Here is a 19,257-nt window from a genome sequence, read left to right on the forward strand (position 1 = left end):
TCCACTATGAGTCTGCAAGATTCCTTGACTAAATTGAATAACTGTTGTAATAGATATGGCATGAATGTCAGCAATAAAAAGACAAAGACAATGAAAATAGGCAGAATCGTTGAAAATGTCAACTGCATTGTGAATGGAGAACCTGTGGAACAAGTAAAACATTTCACCTACTTAGGCACGATTTTTATTGAAGATGGTAAATTAAATATAGAAATAGACAACAGAATCAATAGAGAACAGCTGGTATAGTAGGAAATCAATTGAATAAATTCATATAGAATAAGAGAGAAATTAGTCGGAACACTAAATTAGTGTATACAAGACAGTGTTCAAGCCAATTTAAACTTATGGATCTGAGAGCTGGATCAGAAGTAAAACACTTGACCAAAGAACTAGAGACCACAGATATGAGAGTCCTGAAAAAAAAAAGATTAGAAGCATGAACAGATGGCATCAATGGCAATATCATATTAAAAATGAGGATATTAGGAAAGAACTTGACATTGTCTGCATCCAAGAATGCGTTAGCAGAGCTAATCTCAGATGGTATGGTCATTTAAACAGAATGGGCAAAGGAGATTGGCAAAACAAGTGTTCTCTACCAGGTTGGCAGGAAAACAACCCAGAGGAAGACCCAGATATAGGTGGATTGATACGGTACAAAGTGCCTTAGACGACAGAAATATAAGATGTGATAATATTAGAGTCTTGAAAAGTAACGACTGCTCTGGAGGAAAATTGTACATAGGAAGTTAGTAATGATGTAAATTTTTCATGTAGTACTATCATATCCTATACATCACTTGAGGGTACATGGCAGGAATTTGATGACGATGATGAAATACAATCAAAATAATAAATAATACATTATTATTTTTTCATATATGGGAATGACATGAAATAGGATTTCAAATTTTCTTGTGATGAATTTTCTCCACGATGAATTGTCCAGATACAGTGAATACATGCATATGAGGGTGGTCTGAAAAGTTCTCAGCCTCGACCACAGATGGCAACACTATCAGCAAGATTTTTTTTCTAACTTGGTATATCTGTCATAAGCATCCATGTGAAATTGCAAGTCATTCTATTAAGTAGTTTGTTTGATGTAGCTGTCTGAAGCAAAAGCGTTGTATCCCTTGAAATGGATAAAACTGAGTATCATGCGGTTATAATATTCTTTGTAAAAGAATGTTTAACACCAAAAGAAATTCATTTGAAGTTCATAAAAGTTTATGGGCACTCTTCTCTTTCATTTTCGACAATTAAGAAATGGGCTGCCGAGTTTAAACATGGCCATACCAGCCTTGAAGGACGTTCAAAAAGTGTAACAACACCAGAAATCATTGATCAAGTGAACGAAATGATGTTAGATGACTGCCGAGTCAAAGTGTGTGAAATTGCTGAAACTATAGGCATTTCAAAAGAATGCGTAGGATATATTTTGCATGAAGAATTGCAAATGAAAAAGCTTTGCACAAGATGGGTGCCGCACTTACTCACAGCAGATCATAAATGCACTTGCATGAAAATCTCTTCGAGCGTTTTAACAAAAATAAAACTGATTTTCTGCATTAATTTTTTACTATAGATGAGACTTGGATTCACCATTACACACCAGAATCCAAACAGCATTAAAAACACTGGACAGAAGCCGGTTGTTCAGAGCCAAAGCTCAGAGCTATTTCATGTCAAACCATCAGCAGGAAAATTCATGGCATTGGTGTTTTGGGATGCCGAAGGCATTTTGTTTATTAATTACCTTGAAAAGGGTAAAACAATAACCGGGGAATATTATTCCGATCTTTTAACCAGACAAGACGAACAAATTTGTGAGAAAAGACCCGGGTTTGCAGAAGAAAAAAAATCATCTTTTATCAGGAGAATGCACCTGCCCACGAAGGTGTTTTGGCAATGAAAAAATTAAGGAATCTGCACTACGAACTGTTGGAACATCCACCCTATTCCCCAGATTTGGCTCCGTCTGACTTCTATCTCTTCCCTAAACTAAAACTCTTCCTCTCTGATCAGCAATTTTCCTCGAATCAAGAGGTAATTGCAGCTGTGGAGGGGTATTTTGCAGATCTTACTGAGAACCACTACCAGGACAGGATAATGGCGCTGGCGTATCACTGGAATAAATGTATTAGTCTTAAGGGAGATTATGTTGAAAAATAAAAATAATTTTGAAATTATAAATTCGTTTATTCGTTGTTAGGCCGAGAACTTTTCAGATCACCCTTGTGTGTGTGTATACCCTCTGTCCAAAAAGAAACTGAACTTTTCGAAAATAGAAGAAAATAGTGGCGCCACCTGTTGTATCTTTTTATTGTCGAAAGCGGCAACCTTCATTAGTGTTGTGTCAACTATTTATGAGATTTGTTTCATTAGAAACAGAGTTATAGTGCCAAGAGTAACAGTGTGTTTTGACGAACGGTCGGAAAATGAGTTTCAAACAGACAGCTGTGATTGACTTTTGTGTTAAACTTGGTAAAAGTTTTACCGAAATGCATCAAATTCTTCAAAAAGCATACAGTGATGAATGGAGACCACCAGAAGAGGGGGCATCCGAAAAAAATTCGCTTGGAGAAGTCACAAGTAAAGGCAATGCTGCTTTGTTTCTACGATTCCAAGGGCATTATCCACAAAGAATTCATTCCACCTGGCCAAACAGTCAATGTGAGTTTTATCTTGAAGTTTTGAAGTGATTGATAGCAAGAATTCATCGCGTACAGCATGAATATCTTGATGCAGGCAGCTGGTCACTTTTGCATGATAATGCTCCATCTCATCGTTCAAACATAGTGAGACAGTTTTTGAGCAAAAACCACGTTTGTGTGTTGGATCACTCGCCGTATTCACCTGATTTAGCACCCTGCGACTTCTTTCTCTCCCCCTGACAAATGAAGTCAGGGGGAGAGAAACCACGGCAGTAACCACGACCCTCAACAGTATCCCAAAAATCGATATAAAAAAACTCATTTAATGAATTAATTGACCGTGCCAAACGCCGTATAGAAGCTGAGGGGGGGGATATATTGATTGAAATAAATGATTTGAATAATTATAATTGGCCTGTGTTTTATTTTCTATCAAAAGTTCAGTATCTTTTTGGATAGAGGGTACGTGTGTGTGTGTATATACATATATACACATATACAGTGTGTCCAGATTGAATCTCCCGAGTTTTAAATGAATGATAAAAAAATTGAAATGCAGAAATATCTAAGGTGTGGGTTGTTCAAATGTTCCACAGACTCTACAAGTTTCATCCAGAATTTTTTTTACAAAAACTTGGTGAGTGTTCCTTTTCATCTGTACAATTTGACACCATGGTTCATATACTTAAGTAGTAACATGTTGAATCTAGAGAGGTCAAATGTGGACACCCTGCAAATAAATTTACAAAAATTTACTTACAAGATTTCAAAAAATTATTCTAAGGTAAATAATTAAAACAATGGAAAAGGAAATAAATGGTGTAATATCAAAACCAACAGAATTAGTTGACCAATATTGAATGCTTATAGAAGCTGATGATGGTAGAGAGAGAGAGAGAGAGAGAGAGAGAGAGAGAGAGAGAGAGAGAGAGAGGGAAAAAAAAACATGAAATGATCTGGATCTGTTGTGTACAAAAAATAGTTTAAAATTCCTCATGGATGACTGATATTTTCTAATCATACAAGTGATCCTATCATATAATTTCAATCATATGATGAGTGGTTCAATCATATGATTAGAAAATATCAGTGTCCAAAGAGAATTTTAAATTTTTTATGAATAAGAGATCGTTTCATGATCATCCAATATTAGTCTACTAACTGTGTTTGTTTTTACTTTGCACCATTTATTTAATTTTTCATCATTTCAATTTTATGTTGGTTATTTACCTGTCTATCATTTGGATTCATATTTGGATTTTATATTGTTTATTTACTTTTCTATTATATTTATATATCAGATGAGTTTATGTTCATGATCAACTACATTTCCACTCTAAACAGGAGCGACTAGGCCATCCAGCATATTTACAATTACTGAAGGAAGGACTTTACTTCTATTAACCTTGAAAGATACATTAATGGTTCCATTCTTAGTCTAAAATATTTGCAGTCAATGCTTAATGTCGACATGGAGAAAATACCAACTAGACATTTAGGTAGTAGACGTGTTTCGTCACTCACTGAAACACCACTGTCAGTTCTTGGAGGCATGAAGTGGATATTGCCATATTTTGTCTCTAGAATACCATTTCTGTCCACTCTCTTTACATGCAGTGTAGGCCTCTATCCATGCTCTCCACACCATAATTATTTAACTAGGGAGTCATAACCCTCCAAATTCAAGGGTACAGCAGTAAAGCAGTTCCGACAGGTTGGCTGCCAGATAATACATGGGACCGATCCTGTTGATAACACTTTGGGAGGTTTCCCAATTAACTGACAAATATTCCTGTTGCTGCTTACTTTGCTAATTGTATCTGGAATGAATCTGAGTATAGTAGCTAGCAGGGGACACTGTCTGAGGCTGAGCTTGGACTGGAGTTCGGGCCTCTCCCTGTGTGAGAGTGGCAACAAAGAGTCTATCATCCCTGCTGTATGCCCCTGCTCTATAAATTTTTCCCATTATTTTAATTGCAACCCTGACAGACAACATAAATAAATCTAGAGTCAACGGTTTAAAAAATCTTCCACAAAACTCATAAAAAAAGTCTCAAATAAAGTACAAAAAAATTGCAATAAAACAAAAATATACTCAAAACAATTCAACAAATATCAAACCTCCATATAGTTAAAACTTCCAGAATAGACTTAACCAACATCTGAGGTCTCAATCCTAATATCAATGATGTGCAGCATCAACCTACAGACAATCAAATAATTATTAATATTTTATTCATCACTGAACTAGAATTGACATTCTCTACAACACCACCTCAACTTTTCCCATTACATCATTTGTAATGCATTCCATAAGGGAAAGGAGAACATATACATTTGTCAGGTCTGATTTCCCATATCAAAATTAATTGTACTTGGAATTCCCTTTATATGATCCCGCATTGGCTCAAGATTTCCTTATCTCACTTTGTTGCATCTACTGTTCTCTTAACTCTGATGACTCACCAGCTACTTATTTGACTATTCATCTCTGAAAGTCGATCACACACAGTCTAATTACCCTAATATGAGATAATCTTCCTTGGTAATTTCAACCTCATACTGGCTTCCCATCTCCAACTCCAGAGACCAAGTTGGAAGAGAAGCGGAACTGTTTGTTATAAGTAATGATTTAGTACAAACTGTTCAACAACCTGCTTGAATTTTGAATAAGCCTCATCACCTTACCAATACCTTGGACGATTTCTTAAAGAGCGCTTCCCCAAATATGCCATTGATGGTAGTTCTCCTCTTGGCATGTGTGACAATAACCTTATCCATGTTTCCTTTTCTACAGATTATTCTCCCAATTGTTCTCAGTCTTGCATCCTGAGGTACTCAATGGTGCCACCTGGGATGACTGACCTTAAGGATTTTTCTGTCTCATTTCTATGGTCTGATTACTGCTTCTACTCTTCTGATCCTAGAACCACCTCTGATCTAATAACAGAAATTATTCTTGCTGGGATGAGTGCTTTTATTCCCTACTCCACTCAAAATCCTTGACCGTTGTCCAAACCCTCTCCAACAATTGTATCAAAACGGTCCAAGCCTAACTAGCATATACCCAATGGAGCAAGTAAAATGGCACCAGTGTCTCACTCAGTTTATATTAAGCTTATAACAACAGAAAAAAAAAAAAAATCCAAAAGAGACTTTATAAGGGCCAAATGTATGAGCTAGTTTCCTGTTCAAAATGACAGTTAAGCTTTCTGGTCCCAAAAGCTGTAGGATGCAACTTCTGTCCTTTCATGCTTCCACCTCTCTTACACATCTTCATGGTATAATGGTAACATCTCCTAGAGATAAGGCAGACCTTTCCCCCCTCAACTCTTGTACAGTTGACCAAGGTAAATCTCCTCCCACTATTCCACAAACTACCCACAGTATGCGTTCTCTGATATTTTGTCAGAATGATAGCAGAAATATATCAGTAGCCTCGATACCAATAAATCTCCTGGCCCTGATGGTATTACTCTAAGCTTGTGCTCCAGAACTCACACCCATCTTATATCATCTCTTCAAGTTGTTATACTCATCTGACACCCCTACTCAACAGCTTGAAGGCAAGCTTTTATTCAGCATATTCCCAAACTATCAACCTACTGCTATGAACTCAATACTCTCAAAAATAATGGAAAATGTCATCAAAAGTCACATGCTTGAAGATTCACTAATTACTTAGAGAACACAATTAAGGATTCCATTATTCTCATTTCAGAATATCCAACCTCACCCATCTTAGGACACAGGTCATGGAAAAGTTTGGAGAAATTCAAATGGTTGCTCTTGATATTTCTAAGGTATATGGTTTCCCATATCAAAGTCTGCCATCATGGCCTTCTCACCAAGCTATCATCTTATGGTATTTCTCCTTCCTTTGTGAATGGATTGCCTGCTTCCTTTATGGTTGTTCATAGTGGGTTTCCTTTCATCGGATTTTTCAGTTAATGCTGATGTATTTCGGGTCTTTGTACTTTCACATACACTCTTCCTCCTATACATCAATTATCCTCTCTCTTTCTCTAATATTCAATCCTATTCATAACTTTGCTGGTCACAGTATTCTCCACTCCTCTTTTCATTTTCAAAACCTTGTAGTGTTCAGGCAATTCACACTTCAAGATCTTCAATCAATGCCTTAATAAACACTGTTTTCCTTGCTAAAATCTTAAGTACGATGAGGATAATATGGTGAATTTTAATCCCATCAAAATGCAGTCCTGTCTTATTTCTCAGAAGGAAGACGTGTCTCATTCTCACTCACTAACAAGGATCAGTTTTCTCTTCCTGGGTTCACTTTCATCTAGCCTATCCTGGCACAAGCACAAACACAGGTCCAGAGCCTATTCAAGCCTCCAAAAACTTGTTTTTTTTTTGTTCTAAACAATACTTCTTGCTAAAATCATGATACTGTACAAAGTTCAAATCTGCCTAATCTTAGAATACTATTCACACATATGAGGTGGTATATCTAAGAATTCTCTCTCTCTTCAGAATGAATAACTGTATTCAGAAGAGAGCAATTCACATTCCCATAGATTTATGTTGAGTCCATACATGAGAGGTTGGTACTTGCTCACATTTCATTCAAATGACTGTATATCATATTCCCTGGGGAACAAAACAAGGGGAAGACTGTTCCACGGCACAGCAGTTGCAGGGATGAAGGAGGAGGAGAAGAAACTTGTTCTGTGGGTTTCAAGGTGCACTGTGTAGGGATGCTGAGCAGCAGCTGCACATGTTCCAATGAGCTTAGTAGTAAGTGGAGCAATTATTAATACTATTTCAGATGAACATTTTCCATGGAAATATTTATAAAATACACATAGTGCAGAGACGATCATCTGTAGGAAAGTGGAGGGAGTGAGTTGGTAAGAGATGGGTCATTAATAAGTCTGATTGCTCTCCTCTGTATTGAGTCAAGCATTTTAAGGTAGCTTTTGGGGGCCTCCAATCCCCATATGTGAGAGAAGTACTTGATGATTGGGCGGATTTGTGTAAGGTTAATAGCTGTTCAGGGATGAAATAACATCTTGAGCGAAAGAGAAATCCTAGTTTTTTAGAAACCGAGGATGCAATGGTTGTTGTGTGTTTATGCCAGGAGGGAAATTCCAAGGTTAATTCCAAGAAGGGAAATCTCAAATTGTCTGGAAATTTGGGTGTTGTTAAAAATAATACTTGGAGAAAATGTTTTTTTTTTTTTATGAGAAATAAGACAGTCCCGGGTCTTATTAGCATTAAAATTGACTAGGTTATCTGAACCTCAATTCGGATCTCCGAATTGAGGGCAGTGGTGGTTGATGTTCTGTAGGTTGAGATGAGTTGTGTGGAGTAAGGTTTATCATAAGAAAGGGAGGAGTGCAATGGGTTGGAGATAAGCTGAAGTAGATCACTGATTGATATATATAGTAGGAAGAGGGTTGGTGAGAGAACAGAACCTTTTAGAACCACAGCATTAGTTGAATAGTGAGAGGATAAGGAACCAACCACCACCACCACACATAGTATGCGTCCAGGCAGAAAGCTGGCAATCCAACCACAGAGGTCTTGCGATAGACCAAACGATGGCGGCTTGCCTAGTAAGCCCTTGTGCCAGACCTGGCCTCGGAGATATCAAGTGCAACCGTTTGATATTTGCAAAACTTCTCCATGGCATTTGTCCAGAGGTGGGTGACATATGTGAGCAGATCTCTTGCTGATCACCAGCGACGTAATCCATACTTGTGGTCATTTATTAGATAGGTAGCTTCAAGGTAGTGTAGAAATTGGAAATTGATGATTTTTTTCCATTACTTTGGACAGGAATTGAGTTGAGAGAGATGGGGCGGTAGATGGATGGCAGTGACTTATCGCTCTTCTTGAAAATGAGTTGAATATAGGCCAATTTCCAGGCTGAGGGATAGATACTAGTGGAATAAGACAGTATATATAGGCAACATAAGACAGGAAACAGTTCTGGTGCACAAACCTTCAGGACAATTAGAGGAATGCCATTGGGGCCAGGAGACTTTCTTGTATCTAATTTGGACAGTATTTTATTGATCTCTTACTGGCAAAAGGATATAGTGGGCACTATATATTGGGCATCTGGAATGGTTGGCAAGGTATGCTGGAGCATTGTCAATTATGCAAGCAATGGGAGCAAAGTGTGAGGCCAAGAGATTGGCCTTTTCTGTAGATGATGATGCAATGGAGCCATCTGGATATGATAGGGATGGGGACGGTGTTGGACAGAAGTTACAAACGATTGCTTTGGCACAAGACCAAAAGGCTTAGCTGCTGTTTGGACAGGCTGCTAATTTCCTGCTTTTTGCTCTTTCAAACTCTGTTTTGAATGCACTGATTTTTTTTTTTTTTGTATTTATTTCAGACTTGGGTATAAGCTCTAAAGGAGGATGGAATTCTTGATTTGAGCCAGTAATGGTATGTTTGGTTTTTCATTTGTACAGCCTTGATGCATCTTTTGGAAAATCAAGGTTTAGTTAGGGAATAGCAGGTCAGAGTACTGTGGGGAATGTATGTGTCCATGCCAGTGAGGATTACTTTGGTTATAAGTTTGGTGCATATATTTGGGAAGGCCAGAAGCAATAGTCTAACCATGGGAACGAAGTTGTGGAGGCTGTCCCATTTGGTGGTGTTATAATGCCAAAATGCTCTTGTATGGGTGTGGCTGTGTACATGTTGTTGCATGGGGGGGGATGAGCACGTTGTGGTCAGAATTGCCTAGTGGGCACTCTACATTCACTGTGTATTTGGAAGGGTCATTGGTCAGGAAGAGGTCTACGATATTTGGAGAGTGGTTTGAGTCATCAGGTATTCTGGTTGGCACCTGAACTATTTGTGTAAGGTCATTAGTGATGGGAAATGTTTCAGCATCTCTGCCTGCAAGATCCGTACAGTTGGAGGAGGAAAGCCAGTTGGTATTGTGGACATTAAAATCTCCTAGGACAATCATTTCACTGTTGGAAAAGTGGGAATGGAGAAAGTCAATTTTTAAGGAGAGGAAATTAAAGAGCTCAGAGTGGTTGTTGCATTAGGGAAGTGATATTTTCATCCAAAGAAGGTAAAAGTTGGGCAATTCTATGTCGGGTGCTCTCCGGCAAGGTATGTCTTAGTAGATGTATGCACAGATGCCGCAACAAAAGGTCGAAAGGAGTTAAAGAGTGTGTAGTTTGGAAGGCTGAGATGAATAGTGCTGTCCCATAGATGCTCTGTTGCTTTATTATATCTTTTCTATAGGTGTTTCCATGGGTGCTGACCATTACCATTCCTCCATTCTCTTCTAATCATGCACAAGCATGGCATGTGGTTCAGCTCCAAACTTATTGAGCCAACTTCTCACCTTTCCCCTTCATTCTCTACACCTCTGGTCTTTGGAACAGTCTTCCGCATTCTGTTTTCCTCAATTATTACAAGGTCTTCAGGACTTCAAGAAACACATCAATTCCATTCTTCCTTCTAACCACTTGTCCACATGTGACACTTGCTGTGCCATAGGTCTTGGGACTTTTTGTGTGTGTGGGACTGATATAAAAAACATAAAATAAAATATTAAACCTGTTATACATACATTTATAGATATGGATTAGTTTACTTATTTGTATGTAAAGTTATTATCTATATTTATATTGCTAAACTCCAGACGTACCTTACGGTGTTGTTGTTGTTTTTTTAAAGCTCAAAGAATATTTATATGTGATGTTTTTAATCACACTATATGTAATGAAACATATAATGCCAGTGATTGTTTACTAAAATAAATAAGTATGGAAATGATCTCCAACAGTCTTAAAAAGGTACATTTCATAATGACATGCTTTACAATAACATTCTTCATTATAATACTCTATCTCTAGCCATTTTTGGCTTATGTACTATAGATATCTAAATTTTGTTTTGTCTATTCTGCTGCAAAAAATTGTCTCAGTGAAATCAAAATTAAGATCATCCCAAAATTTAGGCAGATCCAAATTTCATTCAATTCTAAACCAGGAGCAGATCTATGAATTTCTATCATTTTAAACCATGTGATAAAAATTTGCAGATGAACAAACAAAACAAACAAATATAATAAGTGCTGCACATTTTTTGAAATGCACCTAAAAGATGGTCATCCAATAGTTCTCTTCCCCCCACCCCCAACTTTTTTTTAATGTGGGCAATTTTTTAAATATTAAGTTCTGTAACAAAAGACAATGAAATAATCTGAATGGATTTTATTTTTCAACAAAAGTTATATATTGAAAATTTCAAAGACTACATAAATATTAAAAGCTTAAAATTAAACAATCACATTAAGCAACTTGATAAAACAATTTTATTTAGATAAAATCTCACCTATAATTTTTGCCCATATAAGTATGGTGTCCTCTTACAATCCAAAGATAACAGAAATTCCTTGGATCATTTTCTGGTTCCTGATAAGTAACCTGCACTACAGATGATAGCTGTGAATCATATCTACTACTATATCTGAAATTACAGAATTACGCAAATAGTATTAGAAAATTATAACATGATAAAAGAATGCAATATTGCATGTCAACAAACAGTGTGTAACTGGCAAATTCAATAACGTATGCTGTTTACAGAACAACCTTTTGCTCACTACATTTATGCAAATACCAGCTGAGTTGGAACTCCTACTACTATTATATGAATAAATTTAATTATTGTACCTTAGATTGTTATGTAATGAAAAAAAGTTCTCTCTCACAATTCAAATAATATTTTTCTCTCAAATTTTTTTTAATATAATCTATAAACACATATGACTACATGGGATTAATGAGTATAGTTTATGAAATTTGATGAACATGTTCTACTGCTCATTGATTAAAGTTTATTTCGACTCTTGAGAGTAATGACTACAGTTTATCCCAAATTTTAGAGAATTAGATTTTCCCACTGAAGTTTAATAAGTAGGCATTATCAAATTCTTACTCTAAAACAGTGTATACTACTAATAAAGAAACTAAAATGCAACTTTAATAAAAGAACAACATCCAACATGTGCATAGATAGATAGATAGATACATACACAAATGCACATATTAAACATCATCAAATTCTTGTCATGTACCCTCAAGGGGCGTACAGGATATGATAGTACAACATGAAAAATTTACATCATTACTAACTTCCTATCTACAATTTTCCTCCAAATCAGTCTGTTACTTGTCAAGACAACAACATTATCAGATCTCATATTTCTATCGTCTAAGGCACTTTGTACCGTATCAATCCACCGATATCTTGGTCTTCCTCTGGGTCGTTTTCCTGCCAACCTGGCAGAGAACACTTGTTTTGCTAATCATTCCTCACCCATTCTGTTTAAGTGACCATACCACCTGAGATTAGCTCTGCTAACGCATTCCTGGATGCTGACAATGTAAAGTTCGTTACTAATATCCTCGTTTTTAATATGATATTGCCATTGATGCCATCTGTTCACGCTTCTAATCTTTTTTTTTCAGGAGTTTCATATCTGTGGTCTCTAGTCTTTGCTCAAGTGTTTTACTTCTGACCCAGCTCTCAGATCCATAAGTTAAAACTGGTTTGAACACTGCCTTGTATACAGCTAATTTAGTGTTCCGACTAATTTCTCTCTTATTCCATATGAATTTATTCAATTGACATCCTACCATACCATACCAGCTTTGTTGATTCTGTTGTCTATTTCCATATTTAATTTACCATCTTCACTAAAAATCGTGCCTAAGTAGCTGAAATGTTTTATTTGTTCTACAGGTTCCCCGTTCACAACACAGTCGACATTTTCAACAATTCTACCTATTTTCATCGTCTTTGTCTTTTTGATGCTGACCTTCATACCATATCTATTACAACAGTTATTCAATTTCGTCAGGGTATCTTGAAAACTTGTAGTGGATTTATTTAGAAGTATAACATCGTCTGTATAAAGCAGAGCTGACATTAACATCTCCAATCCTGATATCATGTTTAATACCATTTTCCTTCATAATGTGATCCATATAGATAATGAATAACAGAGGGGATAATGTACATACTTGTCTCACACCAGATTTAATATTAAACCATCTTCTTGTACTTCCTTCAATTCTAACTGCTGACTTACAACTCAAATAAAGACTAAGCTAAGTATGCTTGATATAATGCCCCATTGACACCATATAACTGTAGAGTACTGAATAGCTTCTCTCTCTCTTTGAACCTTGTCATATGCCTTTTCCAGATTGACAAAACTTAAATACAGATCTTTGTTATATTCCCATGCTTTCTCAACTATTTGTTGTAAAGTGAAGATCTGATCCTGACACCTTCTATTTGGCCTGAATCCAGCTTGTTCTTCACCAAGCTTTTCTTCCACAATTCTTCTCAACCGTTTCTAAAGTATACTTGCATAGATCTTGCCAAGAACACTCAGTAGGGAAATACCTCTGTAATTCTCACATTCAGTTTTATTTCCCTTTTTATATATGGTAACTATGAGAGCTCTACTCCAATAATCGGAAATTCGTCCCTCTGTCCAGGCCTTCTGAAGTATGCAGTGAAGCCACTGTAGACTTTCATACCTCCATACTTGAGCCTGGTTGAATATCATCTATTCCTGCTGCCTTTCCGCATTATGTATTCCTGACTGCATGCCTGTTGAGTGTTTTTACCACTGTGCTATCACTACTTGTTTCATTTAACACTTTTTCAAAGTAATTACTCCATACTTCAAGGATATCTTTTTCTTCTGTTTTCATGTCACTTTATCACAAATAGTTGAGAAAGCATGGGAATATAACAAAGATCTGTATTTAAGTTTTGTCGATCTGGAAAAGGCATATGACAAGGTTCAAAGAGAGAGAAGCTATTCAACTCCTTTTATAGCACTCTTTCCTCCATTTCTAAGCTTCTTCAACAACCTCCAGAATATCTTATCACCTTCTGATATTTGTTTTCTATGTTCTTGCCAAAGTCCTCCCATGATTTTTGTTTAGCTAGTTTCACACAGTGTTTCGCTTTCTTACATTTATCTCTGTATTCTCTGAGAGCAAAAGCTGACTTATTTGCCATTAACTTTTGATATGCTTTCTGCTTTTCCTTCACTGCCTCTTTAACTTCCTGTGTCCACCATGGAGTTCTGATTTTTGTATCCTTGCACACTACCTCACTACATGCCTCTGTGGCTGAATCAATCAGGGTTTTCTTCAAGGCTTGCCACTGAATCTCCAAGGTTTGGTTCCTGTTCTCAAACTCTTTCATTTTTTCTTTAATAATCTTTGTGTATTTTGATCTACAGTTCACATCTGAGAGATGTGAACTGTAGACCAAAATACACCTCAACTTTTATTCGCTTTAAAACTTTCTTACATTTTATTCTTTTCAATATGAAATTCAATTTTATTCTGCTCAAGACTAACTAGTGATGACTTTGAATTTCAAATCCTCTGTACACTCTGATGTCCTGCACAGGGAGAAAACATCACTATAAACAATATTATAGTCAATGAGACTTTTCTTATTCCTTGTTTCTTCTCTCCATGTGATTTTGTGCACATTTTTATGTTGGAACATGGTGTTAGTAATAACCAGTCCATGTCCTGAGCAGAAATCCAACAGGTATTTGCTATTATTATTAGCTTTGCTATTTCCTCCAAATTTTCCCAAAATATTTTTGTATGTCTGACAATCATTTCCTACTCTGCTATTTATCTCCCCAACAAGGACCAATTTTTCCTTTTTCATTGTGTCAGTTGCTTTTTCTAAAGCATCAAAAAATTCCTCCACTTCTACCTTAGTAGAATCTTCTGTGGGACCATAGGCACAAAGAAGTCTCATTGTCCAATTCCCCATTCTGATATTAGCCCACATCACTGTACTCGAGACTGCCTGCCATTCAAGAAGATTAGCCTCATATTTTGCGTTGAATACTATGGCCACTCCTTCTTTTCCTTGATTGTCATTTCCTGAATATAACATTTTGTATTTATTGCTCAAAAGGATCTCAACAGTTTTTGTCTTTTTTGTTTCAGTAACCCGTATTATGTCGATCTGGTCTAATTCCTCAGCTACCTCTATTTCTTTGCCAATCAGGCTTCTTATGTTGATAGTACTGATCTTTAACTCTGGTGATGTTGAGTTGGGGTGTGTTTTCAGATTTGTTCCAGCAGCTGACTTTTCGCTGTTCGTCCTGGTTCCCTGGCGAAAACAATGGGGCGACCTTGTTTAACCGGGCAACGCCTCAGCCTGCATGAAATTTTGTCATGTTGTACCATCATTTTGTATATTGGTTTAAGCAATAAGAATACAATTTGGTTGGCTAAATCCCAAATTGCCAGCCCATCCTCATTCATTCAGTATCCAGGTAGATACCCAACAGGGTGCACCAGAAGAAGGTGAAGATCGGACATTAGGTCAGAAGCCCTGGTCGATTTCTCTGCATTCCTTTAAAGACTATGTGAAGGTCTCCTCTCAGTTATACAGCTAAAGAGAAATATTCTTTCATGCAATTAACAATTTTTTGAAATTCAGTAATGTTTATGTCTCACCTGTGCTTATGTACAATGTATTTCATTTCACTTATACTGCTTAAATGCCATATGCATTTCACTAAAAACCAATTCCAAAAATCAAGTCCAAACATACTGCTTGAATAAGAAGCAAAATAATGAATAGCTGGCTAGTCTGTATGAGTTTGATGCACAGACAACTAAGGCCATACTTGTCTAAGGTTCAAGCAGTATATAAAGTGAAAAAGGTGTTTAATAAATCAAAAATAAAAATATTTTGCATAATGTATTCAAAAAGAAATAAGCAAATAAAAAGATCGGCATATGGATAAAAAATAACTTGATTTAAAATTTAGCAAAGTGAAAAATTGCATGCACCTTATCTGAGTCGGTCAGAATCTACTGAGGGTATATGGCTCCTGAAATATTAAGATACCAGGAATACACTTGTATTCCCAGTATATACAAAAGTATGTGGCTTATCCAGAAGAGTAAAACCAGAAAATGTTTTTCTTGAATAAAGAGGAGATTAATCAGTAAAGACTAATCTACCCTTTGAATGGAAAAACCTGTGTTCAAATATGAACACAGGTTTTTCCATTCAACACAGGGAGAGGTGATAGGGTTTGTCATCCTATAAAACATGCACACTGGCCAGAAAACACAACAGATGCATTCTACAGTCACAGGACACAATGTAGATAGCATTAACTGCCTTGTCACAAGCACTATGTTCTAAGAAGCCAAGTTATTTGGCTGTGTCAAGTCACTGAGTCTAACACAAAAAGGAAATATGACATAAATAACATGATAGTACACCACTAAATTATAACATATGGTTAGACGAATATAACAATGCCAACATATAAATGAATCATCAACTTTCATTCAGAAATAATGTATAAACTTATTGTGACTTATGCAGAACTTAGCAAGAATAAATCCTTCTCTTATAATCCTACATAGAGACTGGATTGCAGATGTTTAACAGTGGCTTGATCTTATATAATTTGTTTATAGTTTCTCCCTGTGATGAGTGCATATATTATTTTTTCTTTTACTGGCTGTATCTGGAAAGGAAAATCTTCCCTACTCTTGATGTTGAAGTGAATGAGTCCATGTTGAAAAGTTCAGTACAACCATATTATTGATATGCATGTTAATACGTGCATTAGATTAGATAATATTGCCTATCCACAAGATATAATCATCCACTTTGGCAAGTTTATATCATGTTGCCTCCCACTGTCAGTTTTTCCATTTGAAAGTGAGTTAGCCAGTATCATATGGTGATGGCATAGCTAACCATTCAGAATAACACACAATTTACAGGCATAATATGTTGGTCACATAGCAGTATCATATTAAAAAGGAGGATAATAGGAAAGAACATTGTTAGCATTCAGAACGTGTTTAGCAGAGCTAATCACAGGTGGTATGGTCACTTAAAATGGAATGGGATTGGAAAGGTTAGCAAAACAAGTGGTCTTTTCAGGATGGCAGGAAAAAGACCTAAAGGAAGACGAAGATCTAGGTGTATTGATACAGTAAAAAAGTGCCTTAGAAGACAGAAATATAAGATCTGATAATATTGTAATCTTGACAGATAACAGATTAATTTGATGACAGGCAGTTAGTAATGATGTAACTTTTTCATGTAGTACTATCATAATATCCTATACACCACATGAGGATGTCAGGAACTTCATGATGATGTAAAGCATTATACAACTAGCAATTAAAACTGAACAAAATCATGATGTATTCTAATCAATATGGCCATCAAAACAAGACTGAAATATCAGTGAGAATATAGAATTCACTACATAAGCTAAGGATTACTATTTCCTGGTATGTAGATATAAAGGATACCATAACTTCCTATTTCTACTAAGTTTATTCCATCTTAATTAAGTCTTGATGTGTTTTCAAATAAAGCACTAAACAGTGTTAGATCTGAAACAGGTGACCTCATTCTAAATGAGGTCACCTTTCCAGAGTCTAACAGAAGATATCCATTAAATAAGCATACTTATCATTTTGGCACAATTTAACTATGTCTTAAAAGAAATGACAATTGGCAAATTAGAATAAGAATTGTTTGTATTGCAGTTAATGTGTTTGTACTTTATTCTAACTGTAAGTCAACAAAAAAAAGGGCTCACATGAAAATAATTATCAGTGAATTTCTACGCGTGAAAGAATGCCAATAATTCGGTAAGAAGGGGCAAAGGTCGCCCAATACTACAATAGCAGTGCAAGCGTCCGTGGGTGCTACCTCTCAGAAAACATCAAGACGCATGCATTCCCGGAATTGGAAAGCCCCGTATGAGGAATGGTGAAGTCACCCAGTCGGGGACGAATCGAAAGGAGAGATCAAACTCGGAAAGGTGGCACTCATGGGGAGCGTATAAAACCGTCAACACAGAATTGAAATCCCCCCATTTTGTTTGTTCCTGTATTCTCACCGTGTGCTTCGAGTGGTCATTGTGTTTCAGCTCTTATCCTTAAGAGCTGATCTCCGAGAAATTCCAGTATGGCACTGCCACAGAACATGGCAAATTCGATTGCAGGCCGTCGGTAAGGAATAGCATCGACGTAAATCCTTAGTAAAGAAACTGAACACCAGATCCAGGCAGAGCACGTGATTCCCACGTGGCAACAGAACCAAGGCAGCCAGAACCTCGCATGAAGGAAGAATGGAGAAAATCCTGAAGGAACTTAAGATAGAGTAGATAAGTACTTTTACATATTCTAGCCCTTTAGAGAACTTGACTTACAGAACGGAAGAAAGTGTATCTCGAATTTATGATAAGGATAAGCATGAAGAATTAATATATGTGTGTATAACTCTATACCATTAGACTGAATTCTGAAAACTATTAACTTACTAGAGATTCCGTTGTGACCTATTCAAGGGAAATCAATAATGTGCCAAATATCTAGCTTGCTCCTATTAAGATGTAAACTAAATGTTTGATAAGTTGAAGGAATAGTGTTGTAGAGATTAAAAAATCCATGTTTATCTAAGAATGAGAAAGTGAGAGAAACGTAAGAGTTTTAACCTAGCATTAATATCAATTTGTATTTGTATTGTAATTAATTACGAATTCATTAAATTTGTATGTTACCTTTCATGCCTGTTTTTCTGACCATGTTGACTGACCTAGACCCTTCATAAAAATACGAACTTGGTGACCATATATGTGCATAGGGGACATCCTAAGTAAGAAAGGAAAAGGGGCACTACTGCAAGCAGACTAGAAAACCTACAGCTTCTGTAGGTTTTAAGTGAATTATGTTAGTAGCATCTGATACTCTATAACCATCCTAGGCCGAGTTTGACTCTGTCCTTAAGCCCAGGCTGGCGCAGGAAATAAATTTGTTTGAGCAAATGTGGATGACTTATAGAGATCAGGGAATAGGTATTTTCTGGGGGGCCAAAATCTAGAGATTGGCAGATAGGCAGTAAGATCATATACTCAATGTTAGGCAGATGATTTAGAGACATATAAGGGTCAAAAATAGCAGATAGAGGCCAACATATATATTAAGGTAGAGGAAAGAGTAGCGACCACCAAACCAAATAGTATTAGTCAAAGGGGTGATAAAACGAGATGTAACAACAGCCTTATGAGGAATTACTAATGAAATCATTTAAAAGTTCATCAATCCTATTACTTACTAATCATAGTGCCTTATTACTAATGCAAAAACAAAACTGCTAGATACTCACTCAAGTGTCAAATGTTGCATGTTCCACAACTGCAGTCCACCAAAACTGAAACCTACTGCAAGTGTTACTAAATTGCAAAAATACTTTACAACAGTGACAGTAACATCATCTGAAACAAAAATTATAATAAAGATTTAATAACAAAAAACCTATTTTTTTTTTTAAATTAAAGTAAATTTTAACTAACCTAACTTTAAATTAAAGTAAATTTTAACTAAACTAAACAGAAAAAAACTTTTTGATAGAAACACCCAAGTATGCAGTTAGGCAGGATCTACGTTGACAAGAATCCAGATGTTTCTTGCTGACAAAACTTGTTTTTTTTTCCTGTAGACAATGCGTTAAAATTCAAGTTGCAAAAAATTATTAATATACA

At 36.2% G+C, this 19,257-nt stretch overlaps 1 protein-coding gene across 3 annotated transcripts in view; it reads right to left on the reverse strand.

Annotated features, from left to right (window-relative positions):
- The window catches only part of Elys (AT hook containing transcription factor 1 homolog), a 509,801-nt gene that overhangs the window by 419,802 nt on the left and 70,742 nt on the right, over nt 1–19,257 (reverse strand). For all 3 annotated transcript variants that reach the window (XM_090402410.1, XM_090402411.1, XM_090402409.1), the window contains exons 6-7: nt 18,882–18,990; nt 11,001–11,135 (exon numbers count right to left, since the gene is read on the reverse strand). In XM_090402410.1, the coding sequence (XP_090258536.1) occupies nt 11,001–11,135; nt 18,882–18,990 (244 nt within the window). The remainder of the gene's footprint in view (nt 1–11,000; nt 11,136–18,881; nt 18,991–19,257) is intronic.

Source organism: Typopeltis vanoorti, chromosome 13 (assembly GCF_054136105.1).
Source record: "Typopeltis vanoorti isolate ZY-2024b chromosome 13, IOZ_Tvanoo_1.0, whole genome shotgun sequence".
Taxonomy (NCBI): Eukaryota; Metazoa; Arthropoda; class Arachnida; order Uropygi; family Thelyphonidae; genus Typopeltis; species Typopeltis vanoorti.